Source organism: Arachis hypogaea, chromosome 20 (assembly GCF_003086295.3).
Source record: "Arachis hypogaea cultivar Tifrunner chromosome 20, arahy.Tifrunner.gnm2.J5K5, whole genome shotgun sequence".
NCBI classification, from domain to species: domain Eukaryota; kingdom Viridiplantae; phylum Streptophyta; class Magnoliopsida; order Fabales; family Fabaceae; genus Arachis; species Arachis hypogaea.
This window is the reverse complement of record NC_092055.1, coordinates 15,017,516-15,033,559: the sequence shown is the minus strand read 5'-3', so window position 1 is coordinate 15,033,559 and position 16,044 is coordinate 15,017,516. Positions and strand designations below refer to the sequence as shown.

At 35.2% G+C, this 16,044-nt stretch overlaps 2 protein-coding genes across 2 annotated transcripts; both read right to left on the bottom strand.

The window, feature by feature from the left end:
• Positions 1-1,138: 1,138 nt before the first annotated feature.
• On the bottom strand, positions 1,139-3,274 carry LOC112785493 (uncharacterized). Its single transcript, XM_025828956.1, has one exon. The coding sequence runs from the start codon at positions 3,272-3,274 to the stop codon at positions 1,139-1,141; it is 2,136 nt and encodes a 711-aa protein (XP_025684741.1).
• A 2,826-nt stretch (positions 3,275-6,100) lies between these two features.
• LOC112783859 (probable thimet oligopeptidase) lies at positions 6,101-15,865 on the bottom strand. Its single transcript, XM_025826933.3, has 20 exons — positions 15,602-15,865; positions 15,319-15,440; positions 14,888-15,051; positions 14,470-14,560; positions 14,080-14,259; positions 13,215-13,295; positions 12,441-12,521; positions 11,874-11,966; positions 10,774-10,854; positions 10,537-10,699; positions 10,079-10,199; positions 9,913-9,985; positions 9,241-9,348; positions 8,473-8,570; positions 8,354-8,399; positions 8,094-8,190; positions 7,683-7,756; positions 7,489-7,593; positions 6,968-7,048; positions 6,101-6,660 (listed from the first exon to the last, which is right to left on the bottom strand). Exons 1-20 carry the CDS (start codon positions 15,765-15,767, stop codon positions 6,550-6,552), a joined length of 2,136 nt encoding a protein of 711 aa, XP_025682718.1. The 5' UTR covers positions 15,768-15,865; the 3' UTR covers positions 6,101-6,549.
• Positions 15,866-16,044: the final 179 nt, after the last annotated feature.

Below are 16,044 nucleotides of genomic sequence, written 5' to 3'. Positions count from 1 at the left end.
TGAATATCGAACTCTGAGAGCTCAATTGACCATTTGGTCAATCGTCCTGCCAACTCTGGTTTTGTTAATATTTGCCTTAATGGGTGATTTGTCCTTACTATTATTGTGTGGCTTTGGAAATAGTGTCTCAGTCTTCTTGCTATGACTACAAGTGCCAGGGCTAGCTGCTCTATCTTCGGGTACCTTTGTTCCGTTGGTTGCATGACTCTGCTGACGAAGTATACTGGCTGTTGTGTCCTTCCTGTCTCCATGACAAGGGCCGAGCTTATGGAGTGATTGGAAATAGACAAGTATAAATATAGAGGTTTACCGACTTCAGGTCTTTGCAGTACGGGGGGTGATGATAAGATGGTTTTAAGCTCGGCGAACGCCTTCTCGCATTCTGGTGTCCACTGGAATTGTTTATTTTTCAAGATCATCTGGAAGAATAGGTATGACCGACTTGATACTGCTGGCAAGAATCGAGAGAGCGCGGCTACCCTCCCTGCCAGTTGCTGTACTTCCTTTATCGTCTTGGGGCTTGTCATGTTGAGTATAGCTTTGCATTTCTCAGGGTTTGCTTCAATTCCCCGGGAAGTCAACATGAATCCGAGGAATTTGCCTCCTTGGACTCCAAAGGCGCATTTTTCTGGGTTCAGTCTCATATTATATGTTCGGATCTGCTCAAATATTTCCCTGAGGTCGTCCCAGTGTGTCCGAGCTTTGGTGGTCTTGGCAACCATATTGTCTACATAGATTTCAATGTTCCGGCCTATTTGATGCCGGAATACTTTGTCCATCAGTCGCTGGTAGGTTGCACCTGCATTCTTTAGGCCAAATGGCATAACTCTATAACAGAAATTACCATGCTCAGTTATAAATACCGTCTTGCTTTGGTCTTCTGGATGCATTAGAATCTGGTTGTACCCAGAGTATGAATCCATGAAGCTCAAGCTTTTAAAACCTGAAGCGTTGTCTACGAGTTTATCGATGCATGGCAAAGGATAAGCATCTTTAGGACATGCTTTGTTTAAATCTGTAAAGTCGACGCACATGCGCCATTTACCTGAGCTTTTCCTTACTATTACCACGTTTGAGAGCCAGGTGGTGAAACAGATTTCTTTGATAAAGTTGGCTTTGAGGAGCTTTTCTGTTTCTTCTAGGGCGCTTTTGATTTCTCCGCACCGAGGTTTCTCTTTTTCTGGGCTATAGGTCGGCTTGTCCTATTCGTGGCCAGTTTGTGGCAGATGATGTCTGGGCTAATGCCGGGCATATCTGCCGGGGTCCATGCAAATAAATCAGCATTGTCTTGTAGTAACTTTATCAGTTCCGATCTCTGTTGTCCTTTTAGTGCTTGGCCGATGTAAGTTACCTGTCCCGAGACTTGGGTTAGTTGGATTTTATGTAGCTCATCTGCTGGCTGAGGTCTTTCCTGGGTGTCTCCTCGAGGATCAAGCTCGGCCAGAGACAAAACTTCTGTGCCATGTATTGATTGGACCTCATTTTGTTTATGGCTTGTGTCCGATCTCTTTAAACTGGAATTATAGCATTGCCGAGCTTGTTGCCGGTCAGAATGTATTGTCGCTATTTTGTTATCTTGTGCCTGAAACTTAACACACAAATGATAAGTAGATACGACTGCTCTGAACATAGGTCTTCCGAGGATGATATTATAAGGACTAGGGCAGTCAACTATTAGGTACTGTATGTCTAAGGTCCTTGATAACGGATTGTTTCCCATCGTTGTCCTTAGCCATATGTAACCTTTGATCGGTACTCTCTCACCAGAGAACCCTACTAATTCTCCGGATGAGGGCTGTACTAGTTTTTCAGATAGATTCATTTTTGAAAAAGTAGAATGAAAAAGGACATCTGCACTGCTACCTGGGTCCAAAAGGACTTTTCTTACCAAAAGATCACCCGTCTGGATAGATATTACCACCGGGTCGTCTGAATTCGGAGCGGCCGAGCATACGTCAGCTTGGTTGAAAGTGATTTCCAGGTCATATGTATTTTTGTTTGGCGGTGTTGTTCCTTCGATTGCTAACATTGCACGGTAGCTTCTTTTTCTTGCTGAGATTGTTTCTCCTCCTCCTGCGAACCCCCCGGATATGCAATTTATGACCCCTTTGGGTGGGTTGTTGTTTGACCATTTGTTGGTGTCTTTGTTGGCCGAGGTTTGCTGACGTTCTTCCTTGTTGCTTTCCCTGTGTTTTCTCCCCTCGATGTACTTATCCAAGAGGCCTTGTCGTGCCAATCTTTCTAGGAGATCTTTAGCTATCACGCATTCGTCGGTTGTATGACCATATTTCTGGTGGAAGGCACAATGTTTGCTTTTGTCGACGAATCGCTGATCTTGGTAGCTCCCTGCTCTGATTGGTGGTTTTATAATCTTGGCATTGAGTATTTCTTTGATTATCTTTTCTCTCTTTGTATTGAACCTGGTGTAGTTATCGAATTTTGGGGTGAGCTTGAAGGGTTTGCCGAGGTCTTTAGTGTTCGCCGATCTGGAAGGTCTGTCATCCTCTTTTCTTGGTCTCCTATCGGTTTTGTCGGCCTCTCGGAGCTCTTCGATTTCCATTTGCCCTGCTGCTCTTTCCCGAAACTCATCCAGTGTTTTTGGTTTGGTCACCGCGATTATTTCTCTGAATTTTCCGGGTCTGGGACCGGCTTTGAGGGCATGTAGGTGGACGGCCGGGTTTAGGTCAGGTATTTCCATGGTGGCATCCGTGAACCTGGTCATATAATCCTTTAAGCTTTCTTGTGGGCCCTGGCGGATGGTACTGAGGTAGTCCGATCCATGTACATAGATCCGAGCTGCTGCAAAATAGTCGATGAAAGACCTAGCTAGCTCTTCGAAGGAAGCGATTGATCCTGCAGACAATTTCGAAAACCAAAGCAGAGCAGCCCAGTCAAGATAGGTAGGGAAAGCTCTGCAAAGCACAGGATCGTTATTAGGTCCGTTAAAAAGCATCATAGATTGAAATTTCTTTAGGTGAGCCCGGGGGTCACCAATCCCCTTATATGGCTCTAGAGAGGAAGGGAGTGTAAAATGCTTCGGCATCTGATAATTTGTGATTTCCTCAGAAAACGGGTTGTCCAAGGTCAGCTTCTCCTTGGGGGGGTTGACACCTAATAGATCGGCTTGACCTTGGGTTGGACCTTTGGAGTTGCTTTCCTCTTGTTTGCTGTTCTGGGTGGATAGCTCAGCTAGTCTCTTGACTTCTGCTTGCAGTTCGGCCAGCTGAGCCATGAGTTCGGCCTGACTGGGTTGAGGAACTCCGTTGTCAGCCATGTCACAAGATTGATGGACCCTGCGTAGAAGAAGAAAATAGAGTGGAAAGTGGAAATAAAGTGGGGTTAGATATCGGGCCCCACAGTGGGCGCCAAATGTTTCGTCCGCAGCGGCCGAGGTTAGTAGCCTTCAGTCGAGCACCTGGATACGCGGCTGAGTTATACGTCGTCCAGGTATAAGGGTGTGAGTTCAGCCTCGACCCTCTGAAACACGGCGGCGGGAGCACCTGCACAAAGCACTCCGACGCTCAAGTAAGTTCGTGAGTTATCAACGAATAAAGAGTAATAATCAGAAGTAAGTGTAGAACCTCCGTCCTTATGGGTGAAAAGGATTGGTTTTTATAGACGTTTTTGGGTTGGTAGTGGACTTAGTAGGTTCCGATATTCATGGTCAGAGCCGTTATTAGTATGGAGGCGTGTTTGAGTGGTGTAGTCTGTTTTGGAGGTGACGGTTTTGGGGGATAAAGTTGTTCTTCGGTTTTGTTTCCGATCTTTGAGGTCGGTCTATAACTGAATCTGTTTTGCCGATTATTGTGTGATACACGTCAAGAACTATTTCACAATAATTTCTCTACTTTAACTAATTAATAATATTATTGTTATATATTTAAAATATAATCATTAATTTAACAACATAATTTTAATATTGATTTATAAAGTACCAAATTTTAAGAAGTAATTGAATATAAATATATAGTATCACTTTTAATTAACTTTTATTGTCCAAAGAAATGAAAACTGAAAAAAAAATAGTAATACCAACAAAAGATTGTGTGCAAGTCCTGTTTACAAATTCAATATCAAGGCAATTTTTCAATAACATAAGGCAATTTTGCATAATATTGCAATAAAAGTTTTAAATTTCAATATTAGGCTTATAGCTATACTATGTGTCATTAAAAAATTCAATCATCAAATCAATAAGATAGTGTGCTTATGCAATAATTTAAATACGCATTAATTTAAATTCTTTAATATAGAACACATAAAAAATATAAAATACATATTAAAAATATATAAAATAAGAAGACGATGTGCTTATGTAATAATTTAAATAATAGTAGCATTTTTGGAAGGAGAACTGTTTATTATGAAATAAAATTGTGTATTATATAATAATATAAATTCTAATGAGATGCTTTCAACTCAAATTTTTTAGAAATCTGAGATATTTGTAATAGAAAAATTCGATTTTAGTAGGATAATTAATTACAAGTAATTTTAAAAGATGCATTTTCTAAGGGTTTTTTTTCTATCTCAAACAAAAAAGATTCATCAAAATAGATTAGAGTCTATATAAATTTTTTTTATGGAGACAGAAACTATACCAACACGAATTGGAACCAGTAAATTAGCTCCATAATTTATAGTAAGGCAAACTAACAACATAAAGAGAATATAGGTTTTGTGAAAGTTGGATTAAGAAAAAAAAAATATTTTTTTTATTAATTCTTTTGCGCAAGTCTTGCAAATAGAAATATTTTCGAAACATATAACAAGCTATCATTTTACTAAAGTTATATGGAGGAATTTGATGCTACCACAAGTTGAATTATTTATTTACTTTGTTGTAATTGGCAAGGTTAACACAAAATAGAGGTCGAGTAAATTAGGAGTTATCTAACAAAGTGATAATGTTTATGTATTATGTAAGAAAAATGTTAAGAATATTCAACACTTATTTTTTTATTGTGAATTTCCTTTGGTACGTCTAGTATATTTGGATGGTTGATTTTAGACCATCCCAGATATAATAAAACAATACTTTGATAGTTGAACAATAATATCTAATAAGAAAGACGATAGAAGAGCCTAAGAAATGGGTAATTATTTTTCCTATATTAATACTTAATTGAAAAGAAATGAACAAATCTTCTAAAATAAAACACTAAATTTAGCAAAAATTATTCATAGATCATTCAAGACTACAAGGAGAAGAATGATGCAGATCCCTCTAGTTGTTAATGACAATGCTAAATAATTACAATTTAAATCTTTTTATATTTGTATCTTTCTTTGTTGCTTTTTGCTCTATTTAGTTATGTTGAGCTCTTTTCTTTTCTAATATATATATATATATATATATATACTTCTATACTATATATAATTTATACTTTATATTATGGAAATATGAAAGAATTTATGCCTAATTTTTTTCCTAAAATACCCTATATTATACATATTTATAAAAAAAATAGTTTCTATAATTTGAATCCAAAATGTTTTAGTTAAATATAAACCACTTACCTTCTCGTCTAATTCAATTTTACTACCTTCTCGTCTAATTCAATTTTACTATTTTTGTATATATTTAATAAATAAAAGAGTAAATGAACAAATACTTGAATGGCTATTAATAGTTAATACACCATCATTTAAAATGACTGATTTGATAGAGTAATCTAACCATCTTTTTGGTGTGAAACTGTGAATAATCTAATAATTTCTGAAACTATCAACCGAGATTAGATACAAGTTAAAGAATTGAAATTTACTAAGTATTTTCAGCTTTATAAAATTATAATATAGGTCTAATATTATTATAGCCATAAAATATTGGAAAAGAAAACTTCAGTCAATTTAAGCGACAAACGTGACCTAACGAATTTTATATTTCTGCACAACAAAGTCAACGTTTTGTCCACAAATTAAATTAAAAGTTTAAAACAACCTTTAGAAATTTAGGGCGAAAAGGCCAAACTACATATAACTGGTTCGTTTAAAAAATATATAAAATAAATTATGCACATTCATATTTCATATTTGACAATGATTCCTGTTAGAAATAATTCCATATATAATGAATTACTTTTTAATATCACCTTACTTATCGCAGCAAATATAGTAGGGAACTTTGTATAACAAAAAATGAAAAAATACCAACGTTGTAACAATACAATGCACTTCCAAAACATGGAACAATAATTCCTTGACACATTATTACTGTTAATAAACCCGAGAAGATTCCCTTTGAAACATCAAAGACAAGTAGACACCAGGGAAAATGATCTCAAAGAAAATATACATAAAAGAAAATTCTTAGTTGATTAAGAAGAAAGATGTCCAAAACTATTTGATGTAATAATAATTAGCAAAAATAACGAACTGGGGAGAGAGAAAAGGGGGGGCGGATGTGCTAACTATTACAACGAAGAATAATCTTTAAACAAAAATTGCTGCCTGTGGAAAAATTGAAACTGGTAACTGAAACCTATCAACTGACATTCATTGAAGATTAAGAAAATGTCAACAGATAAATATTGGTCGGTTAGAGCCTTACAGAATATACTTGACTTTATTCTCAATATAAGCTCGAATTGAAGGTTCTCTTCCTAGAAAGTCCGACAACACTTCAATAGAATCCTTTGCTCCTCCGGGGGCCAATACCTGCGAATGTTTCAAATCAAACACATAAATACTAACTTTATTTTTTTGTTTTCCATAGCACCCATCAACCCGACAGGTCAAAGACTAATCCGCCGCAAATTGGAGCTCCATTTAAGAGTTTGTCAGTGGCCAATTAGTTGCTGCATATACAAGATGGAATTCGAATCCCTAACACTTATCAAATGAGTGAGCCGATCATTCGACCAATCTAAGTTGATTAATACTACTAACTTTATGACAAGCTATTAGAGTATCTTAATTTAAAATACAAAATTTATGAAAGAAAATGCAATAGCCATTTTTTTACCTTCTTCCTAAATTGCATGCCAGCATGCTGATTTACAACATCATTGCAAAACTTCGAGGCAAAAATATCAGCAGCAAAAACCTGAAACATTTTTAGGTTCAGCCATGTAGCAATCAGACTAAACGGACACAGAACATGGGATCCAACAAGACAAGAACACAAAAAAGGAAGTGTAGAACTGAAAATTTATGTTTCCTTTTTCAATTTCATCATAATTAAGTCCAGCAAAAATAATTTCAGAAAAGAAAATGCAAACTTGTGTCATCATTTTTATACTATCATACAAAACGAGACAGTGATATATGTATGTAACATTTGGATACAGAACTCATGCTAAATGGTATTCCATGCTTTAGTGTTTCTGTTTTAACTCCAGACTCAATGATCATGATCAGGAAAAACGATTACAACAAACAATAGAAACTAGATATGGATTATTGAAAATGAAGGATGCTCGCAACAAAAATCAAGTGTTAAAAATGTGATGATGGTATCAATTGAAGTATCGGGGTTGTTCAAACCTCACTCCATACACGGCTGTAGCAAGCGGCTTCATAACCAATAACACTAGAAGGAAAACATGAAGCTGGATTGGTTCCTTCTAATGCTGGCAAACCTAACATCACCTGCAGAATGATATTTACATAATTTCGTTTTTCAATTCTTTCATTGCAGATACTGAACTTCAAATTTAACTAATTTTAAATTCATTTACCTTGGGATGAAGATGCTTGAATAACTCCCGAATGTCTATGTTATCCGCAGAATGCATGATTTGATCAAAAAGACCTGATAGCAAGCAGCTATTAAATGATAAATAGATATCGAAAGAAAGTATTCACGTTGTATAATCTTCTCTCTCAACATAATGAATTTCACTAGCCAGCTAGCTAACTCCAAAAAGAAAAAACGATCAATTTCAGTTGCTTGTCTAACCCACAACAGGGACACTTTCACTTTATACTAACAAAACAAGCACATCATGCAAAGATAAAATCCAGAGTTATAATATGCACTATTATGCTCAGGTCGTCATACCAGTGCAAAATACAAAAGCACTACAGTCTAAAAGAAGCTACTAATTTCAATGCAGTTGACTGACAAGATAAAAAACTCAAAAACTTACAATACAGAATCTCTTGTTTCAATTTAAGTGCCGAAAATGAAGCCCTCCATCTTTTGATTGATTCACATGTATCATCCTTTATCGGCTTTGTAATATCCTGCAAGACACAATAAAAGAACAAAAAATTGTTTATACAATGTGTAGTATGTTCAAAATTCTCAGTAGACTTGCTTTAGATAAAGACAGCCTATACTAATAACTACATCATAATCAAGAAAAGCCAAACCATGTAATTATCATAAACAATTGATGAAAATCACCTGATGAAATCCAGAAATCAACTTCAGACAGCTGGTTTCATAACACCTAAAATTTCCACAAGTAGGAAGAGTGAGTATGAGTTTGTGTCTAATCCAACTAAAGAAAGAATAGTGCTTACCAGTTTTCTAGGAGTTGAGCAGGTATTTCCACGAAGTCGGGATCAACACGTAGTCCAGAAAATCTTGCAAACGAGGAGCGGTTGCAAATTTGTTGAATCTAAACATTTTATGAAAAGACTTCAGAGTTATACGTAAAAAATCAAATAAACCAAGCTACACATACTACATCTGGCACCATCAACAGGAAAAAAAACTGCCATTGAAAATTCAAACTACAGACTTGAAAGAGCAATAACTAATCATAAAAATCCAGAAATTTTCACTCAAAATCAGAACCTATCTTGATCAAAAGCAGAGCATGGCAGAAATGATTAAAAAATCCAGTTCCATCAAGTCCATACCCCCTATTGTTGAATTAATATGCTTGTGAAGACACTTGCAAAGAAAAACTTTTGGGTTAACTAGGATGAAAATAATATCCGGAGAAGCTAATTACTTTAGGATACAAGTCAATTAATATAAACTAAAAACTAAGCTAACTCATTTATATGTTACATTGTTTCCGAGAGCATGTGTCATAAGAGAGAACCCTTTTTTCTTTTCATTTTAAGGCAGGACATTGGATAACCAGCAGGATTGGAACAATGTAGTACTAGTTTCTAGAGAAACTGGAAATCCAGCAAATACAAAAAAGCATAGATATTCAGAAGAAGGATCTCAGATACAGAAAATATTCACTTTATTCCCATTTCCAAATCCTAAACAAGGCAATTATAAGAACCACTGCTGATTGGAATCATGCCACATGGATACAAAAGCAAACATACCACATGGCCAAACTCGTGGAATAGACCGACCACTTCGGAGAACCGCAACAACCCAGGACTACTGCTGCCATCTTTTTGAATTTGAGATATTAGTAATGCAACTGGTATCTACATAAACATTAACAGGTGACAAAAATTAAGAGAATAAAGTGAATAATCCTTTTGCATTTTAGATTAGCTATTTTCTTATGGAATAATCCTTTTAAACTCCTCATTTAGCATTGGTTTTGTCATTCCATGTCAGAATTTTCTCATAAAAGTAATGTGCTTGAAATGCTTTGAAAAGATTAAGGAAGCTAAGATCATGTGGTAGGTAGTGTTCAATTTATGCTTTTCAGGTTATGTGTCTGACTCACAGAGCATATGCACTTTTAAGGACAGGCATACATTATTATGTATGTTATCAGATAGGTTATGACCACTTTTTGGTGTTCATTGAATTACATTTTAAGTGTGTGTCCGTCTGATATGAAGAAAAGGATTTGACAGCTCAAAGTGCCATGAGAACATCTACAAAGGAAAGGTAGAGAGAAAAACTCCAAATACATAGAAAATGATGCTTTGCTTACCTAGTGGGTTAAGGCTTTGTTATTGTTTTGTTGTTCTACATAGGAAATGATGCCAACAGTTGAAGAATTAGAAGAGATTTTAGTCTATCGAATAAAAAATAACCTGCTGTTCCCCACTGAGTGTTAATGCACTGTTCTGGAGAGCCATGACACAAGTATGACCATATTTCCCTTCCCTGTAAAAGTGAACAATATGAACCCATTCTTCAACAGATTATCAAACAACGATCAATGCACAACTATAATTTTAAGTAGTTAAAAGTAGCAACCTTGAAAACAAATCAAGGTAGCAGTAACCTAAGATTTCACTAGAACCTAAGTCAAATACTGAAAACACTCGAACATCAGAATGCCAAACATCAGCTCCTGCTATTTCCTCAAACCTTAAACCTGCACAGAAAAAGGAGTCTCAATGTATATTTAGTAGTTATTTACTAAATAGAAATTTTAAAAACTCGGGAGATCCAAAGGAGGTTTATATAAAATTATTTTAGTTTGAGAAAAATTACATAACCATTCAAGTGGTTAATCAAGTCAAACAAATGGATACCCATGAATGAACTACTTTAAAAACATTATTGAAAACTTGATAGCTAATATTTCTTTAACATATTTTCCGAAATTCGTTTCCAGTTACTTCCACATGAACTGGATGTCTGATGTCTGATATCTGATGGTCAAGGCAATAATAACATAAGGACAGACAAATTGTCAGATGTAAAATTACCAAATAGATCTTGAAGAATTTTGAAGATCCCAGATAGAACTAAACTTATTGGTAAGTATTGATTGAGCTCGCCAAAGTCAAGATCATAATTCTGGTCTTCAACCCGTTTTACATAATACAGCAGGTCCTCAATTCCAAATGGGAATTCCCCTTCCTCCCTCTTCTGAAATGATCACACCAAATCTGTTAATGGAGTTATAAATTCAGGCAAAAAGCATATACCAAGCTTGAACAAACCTTCAAATTCTTCAATGTATCAAGTTCCTTCATGGCCAGCTCAGTTAAACTGGTGGATAGATCCTCCAGGAACTCAAACACCTGGATGAAATTAAAAAATATATATATAAAAATAGAAGCCAAATCAAGAAATACAGAAAAGCATCATAAAAAATCTGAGGAAAGAAAACTATGCATTAGCTATATTAATCCATTATATTACACGTTAAATCTGATCTATGCCACAAAGGATTGACTGTTGTTGATTATACTAAACTCATGGAACAGCAACACAGCAAGCAGTAAGGCCACTTGCTTAAGCACTTTAAGATTAAAAACTTTTTCCACAAGCATCCCGCGTTAACGGATCCGGAAAAGGGCCGCACCCAAAGACCTAAATAATTAAGCCACTATCAAAAGACCAAAATAGCCTCCCCCCTCTTTTCTCTCGCTTGCTCGCTCTCTCTATCTCTCTCTTCCTCCATGGCACTTGTAAAAATGAAAAATGTCCCATAAGCTAGAATGAATAGCTTTGAGAGAAAAGTGCTCTAAAATGAGCTACATCATAAAAGGATCTTTTTTGCAAAGCTTAAAACAGATGCTCCGGGCCAGTCCAGTTCTCTTTCACTAATGTTTTCTACAAGAGCAAATGCCCCAACATGATTTAAGAGTTAAGACTTAGACTTTTTTTTTTTTACTAATTTCAAGATTTTTTTTTTTTACTAGTTTTTTGTAACCTTTTCCAAAACGATGTAGTTGGCTTCGACTTGCTTTAAGAGTTAAGACTTACAAGAATGATGACCATCTCAATGGTTTAGCACTCAATAATTGTTTTACAGTTCAGAATATTTGCAAATTGCTGAATGTATTCATCTAACAATATCCCTTGCGAGATGTGAAAAGGTGAGTACAGAGAGAGGAAGTGAAAAACTAAAAACAAATTTATATTTTAAATATAATTTTTATCGGCCAAACATAAAAAATAGAAGCTCAAATACAATCCTCTTCCAATAACTACAGAAACCAAAAGGAGATTTTCATGTCTTCATGATCTCATCTAACTGGCTCTCTAGTGCTTCTCGTGGCTAATATATTAGTATATTTACTGAAATTTTACAAACCTTCATAGGTGTCTTTGCCATTCTAACATCAACAGCATACTCTGCATAGTTTGAATAGCCAAGTAAACGAGCATATTTATGGCGCTGTTGCACCTAAATCATGCCAATGAAATACAATCATCAACAAACTTAGTAAATGATCTTGATAATAAACATGTCTAAAAACAATCACCAAATCAAGAATCATAAAGTGCAACATGCTCCTAAAGATGCTAAAATAAAACCCATAATTAATTCAAACTTTGGGAAGAATAACTAATTGAAGGTAATGCTCAATTGCTCATCATAATAATATACAGATTGACAAGTGCAATCTATCCCTATAAATCTAATAATCTAAACTTTCTTAACAATTATCAGTAAGTCATAAAATCACTGAAACAGAGAATATTGAATTCATATGAAATAACTTACTAAACTTTTATCAGTAATTTAAGACTTTAAGTACGATAACTCGAACTTGCTTGCATGTCAATTAACTGATACAATGGTCAAATTACGAGAACATTTTTCAATTTCTATTTAAAATATAGGAACATTTTGGGTAATGTCATCAGTGAAAATTACCAGATTTTCCAGAATAGAAAGATTGGCCTCTCCACATCTATTCCCATATGCCCTTGATACCATCCGTCTTGTAGTTCCTACCTTCATGAGCTCAATATAGCAGTATAAACCTGGTTAGTACACTTTTTTAAAAAGAAAAATATAAACAAGACAACAATGGAGGGAGGGGGGAGGAGGAGGGGAAGTTAGAGGCTTTTCTTTCTGAGAAGATAAATAGATAATATTTGTTCTTATGCCAATGTAAATATTCAAGTGCTCTAATATAGAAATATTTTTAGTCAATAAATCCCTTTGCTAGGTGCCTTGGGACCATCTAAGGACCCCAAAAAATATGTTTGCTACAGTGTTAAAAGTTACATTAGCCAACAAAATCTACAAAAGAATTAGAAAATAATAATCCATTGAATTGTTCATAAAAATGTATTTTAAAGCAATTCATTGTCAAGTAAAACACACTAATGCTTCCTGCAAGAGGGATTTACAATAATAAAACAATGACGGGAAAGTGTATTCTGGCTTTTTGGTCCATGTCGAAGTCACAGGGAAAGTAATCTTGCACAATCATTTCAGAAATTCCAAAACAAGAACACTTGACAAGGAAAGTAGATCATTTTTTAAACAACAGAAGATACTACTTGAAAAACCAGCCGTTTCTCATCATTGGTATAGAAAGTGTAAAATCCAATTTAACATCTATTTTCAAGCAATAAAAATATAATATTTATTACATAACAATTGAACAAACACTACTAGAATATACATCATCCACCATACCTTGCAAAATTCAAGAACAGCTGCAACATGATGACTTCGCAAGTATATCTTCAACTTTCCATCTTCAGATTTATCCAAACACTGGAGGAATGTAATCGATCAAACAGTGTAACAGTAGCGGAAAAAGAAATGTTTAATAATGGAAGGTCATGCACTAGCAGTAATCAGCCTCCACAGAAAGCGCATAAGGGCTTGACTAGCGTTAAATCAGGTATATTATGCTTATCTAGGGCAGTCAACTAACTATGCAATCAAAAGAACTGGAGACAGAACTGGCATTGTGCATTAATGATGCTTTGGCCCATTATTTGTTATTAAAGATGTTCTCATTGATCTCAAACCTTAAATTCCAGGTTGACTAACTTCCTTAAGTATTTTTCAGGTTTGATTTTCATAAAATATCTCCTTGAAAAATTACTCTTTAACTTTTTCATGTTTAATTCATACTTCGGAGCTATATTCATTCATTATATTACTTCCTTTGTTATGGTGTTCTTGTTCGAGAAGACAGAAATTTAATTATCTGGAGAGAAGGTTGAGGGTAATAGGTCACCCAGGTCCCCTCCACTCCCAAACCGGATACCAAGCCATACATATGAACAACATGACTATCCTTACTTCGATTATTTTGGGCCAATCACAGTCACAAGGGCACAATGTCTGAGTGTCCGAAAAAATTAAATATCATGAAATTTATGTCTAACAGCTAAAAGTAAACAAGATATCAGAAATAAAAATATTGAAATAGCTTAAGTGCAAATAGTTGGCTTGGAACGTAGCCAAAGAAGCAGAACTGAAAAGGAAATATTTCAGAAACATTCTACTCGCATTAAATGGATTGTAAGAAGAATAAAAATAATTAAACCTTGAGAAACTCTTGTGGTAATCCAGCTAACTCTGCCTCATTGAAGGGAAGAAATTTGCTATCGTCATTGAGATTTTGGATATATCTAAAGCTTAACTCATCAATCTGAGCTCTTAGACGCAGCAATTCTTCTCTTTTGCTTGCAGTGAGGTTCAATCCATTTCTCTCAAAGTCTCTCACCTGTCACTGATTATGAAAGTATCAATATGTGGATTTTGTGGTTTTCATCAGAAAGTATATTAAATGATGAAATTTGTGCAGTTCCTTTAGCAACATAGAAACAGTAACAAATTGAAGCCAATAAGTTCCAGACAAAGTTTCATCAGAAGATAAATAAAAAATAATTAATAAAAAAAAAAAGACGTTATAGACACTTTTTTTAGTACTTACCAGAATCTGAACAAAGCATTTGGCTTCAGCATTTATCCACTCTCCCTTTGTTGCAAATGCTTTAACTACAATATATACATCTTCGCGTTTGCTAGTACATTTGCATGAAACCACACAGCATTCAGTTTCATAAATCGTGTTATTAACAGACGTGATCTTGAAAAGACAAACTAACAATATCTGCAAAACTAACTATGGTGTGACTTGCAAGATCATTCATAATGATATGCTATGCATGCAGTTTAACAATATTGCGAGCCTATCCTCGCTGTCAAGAGAAGACAATACAAGCATCATTAAATCCTGCCTCTACCACTTGTCTTGATAAAGCATTCTTGCCCCATCAAAAACACAGGGGAGTAAAAAACAGAGTTATTTTAAAAAAAATGGCATCTTCTATAAACCACCAGTAGCGAACCTGCACATGTCAATATGAGCATCTATCCTTTGCTCTGCTTCAGCACTTGCTTTGCGCACATCCTCCCGAGTTGATACCATCTTTGGAAACACACAAGACTGGATCAACGGAAATTGTTGCGCTTGAAGTTCTGCCAGAGGTGATATAACATTCGAGTACGTAACCTGAGGCATTAATCAACACAATTAAGACAATCAGCTTACAAATATATACATAATATGAAGGAGGAAAAGAAAAGAAAAGAAGACATTAAATGCACTAACGCAACAGGCCAACAGTTGTTACAAACATGCATACAACAAAATTCTCCTTACTTTGCTACCTAAACCACCACACTAATGAGTAACAGCATACATAAAAAATTAGAAATTTCAGAACATAAACAAATTCAAAATTTCCAAAACAAATTATCTTAATTGAATCGAGAGTACCTTGTCCAATGGCACAGCTGCAATAGAATCGTGGACCTTGTTTGACTTTGCAATAATTTGATCAGTTAACTTGAGAATCTCAGATGCAGTTAGGTTAACGCGCACATACAAACCCGCGAGATCTACAAAGTTTCACCAAAGCAATCTTTTCAGTAAATAAAAATTTCAAAAAAAAAAACTCAATTTTCATGACACAATTTTTTCTTCCAAGTTGCTGAGAAGTGAAAGTAATAGTAGTGCACAAAAATCTTGACGTGTTGGAAGAGAAAGAGAGTAAGAGTACATTTCTTGCTTGATTTCTTCTCCTTATGGTACTTGATGAAGGTGAGGGCGAGGTTAGCGGCGATTGCGACCACCGCAGCAGCTCCGGTGAAAGCGATCACGCGCCTGTGACCTTTCTTCTTCATCTGTTGGTCCATTTTCTCGCGATTTGCTTCACTTTCCGCCATTTTCTCAGCTCTGTCTTTTTCTTGCTCAGAGGGGGGCGAGCGCGGGGGAAATGTTATTTTGGGCGGAAAATATGGGATGATGCGATTGAAATTTATTTGACGTGAATTTCGAGATTCCAAAAGAAAAAATAATAAAATAAAAGATCATTCTCTTTTGAACATAATTAAAAGAAAGAAAAAGACAGGTATCTGACTTTTTTTTATTTTAGGATATCGGTGTTAACAACTTAACATACATACACTTAGATATTTAAATTTTTTTATTTTTATATTTTTA

What these genes read in the sequence shown, in the direction of transcription:
- LOC112785493 (XM_025828956.1), bottom strand. Translation starts at nt 3,274, where the DNA reads ATGGCTGACAACGGAGTTCCTCAACCCAGTCAGGCCGAACTCATGGCT.
- LOC112783859 (XM_025826933.3), bottom strand. Translation starts at nt 15,767, where the DNA reads ATGGCGGAAAGTGAAGCAAATCGCGAGAAAATGGACCAACAGATGAAG. An exon ending in AATGCTTTGTTCAGATTCTG is followed by an intron (nt 14,260 to 14,469) that starts GTAAGTACTAAA and finishes AATCAGTGACAG; the next exon opens with GTGAGAGACTTTGAGAGAAA. An exon ending in GCTCAACTCCTAGAAAACTG is followed by an intron (nt 8,400 to 8,472) that starts GTAAGCACTATT and finishes TGGAAATTTTAG; the next exon opens with GTGTTATGAAACCAGCTGTC.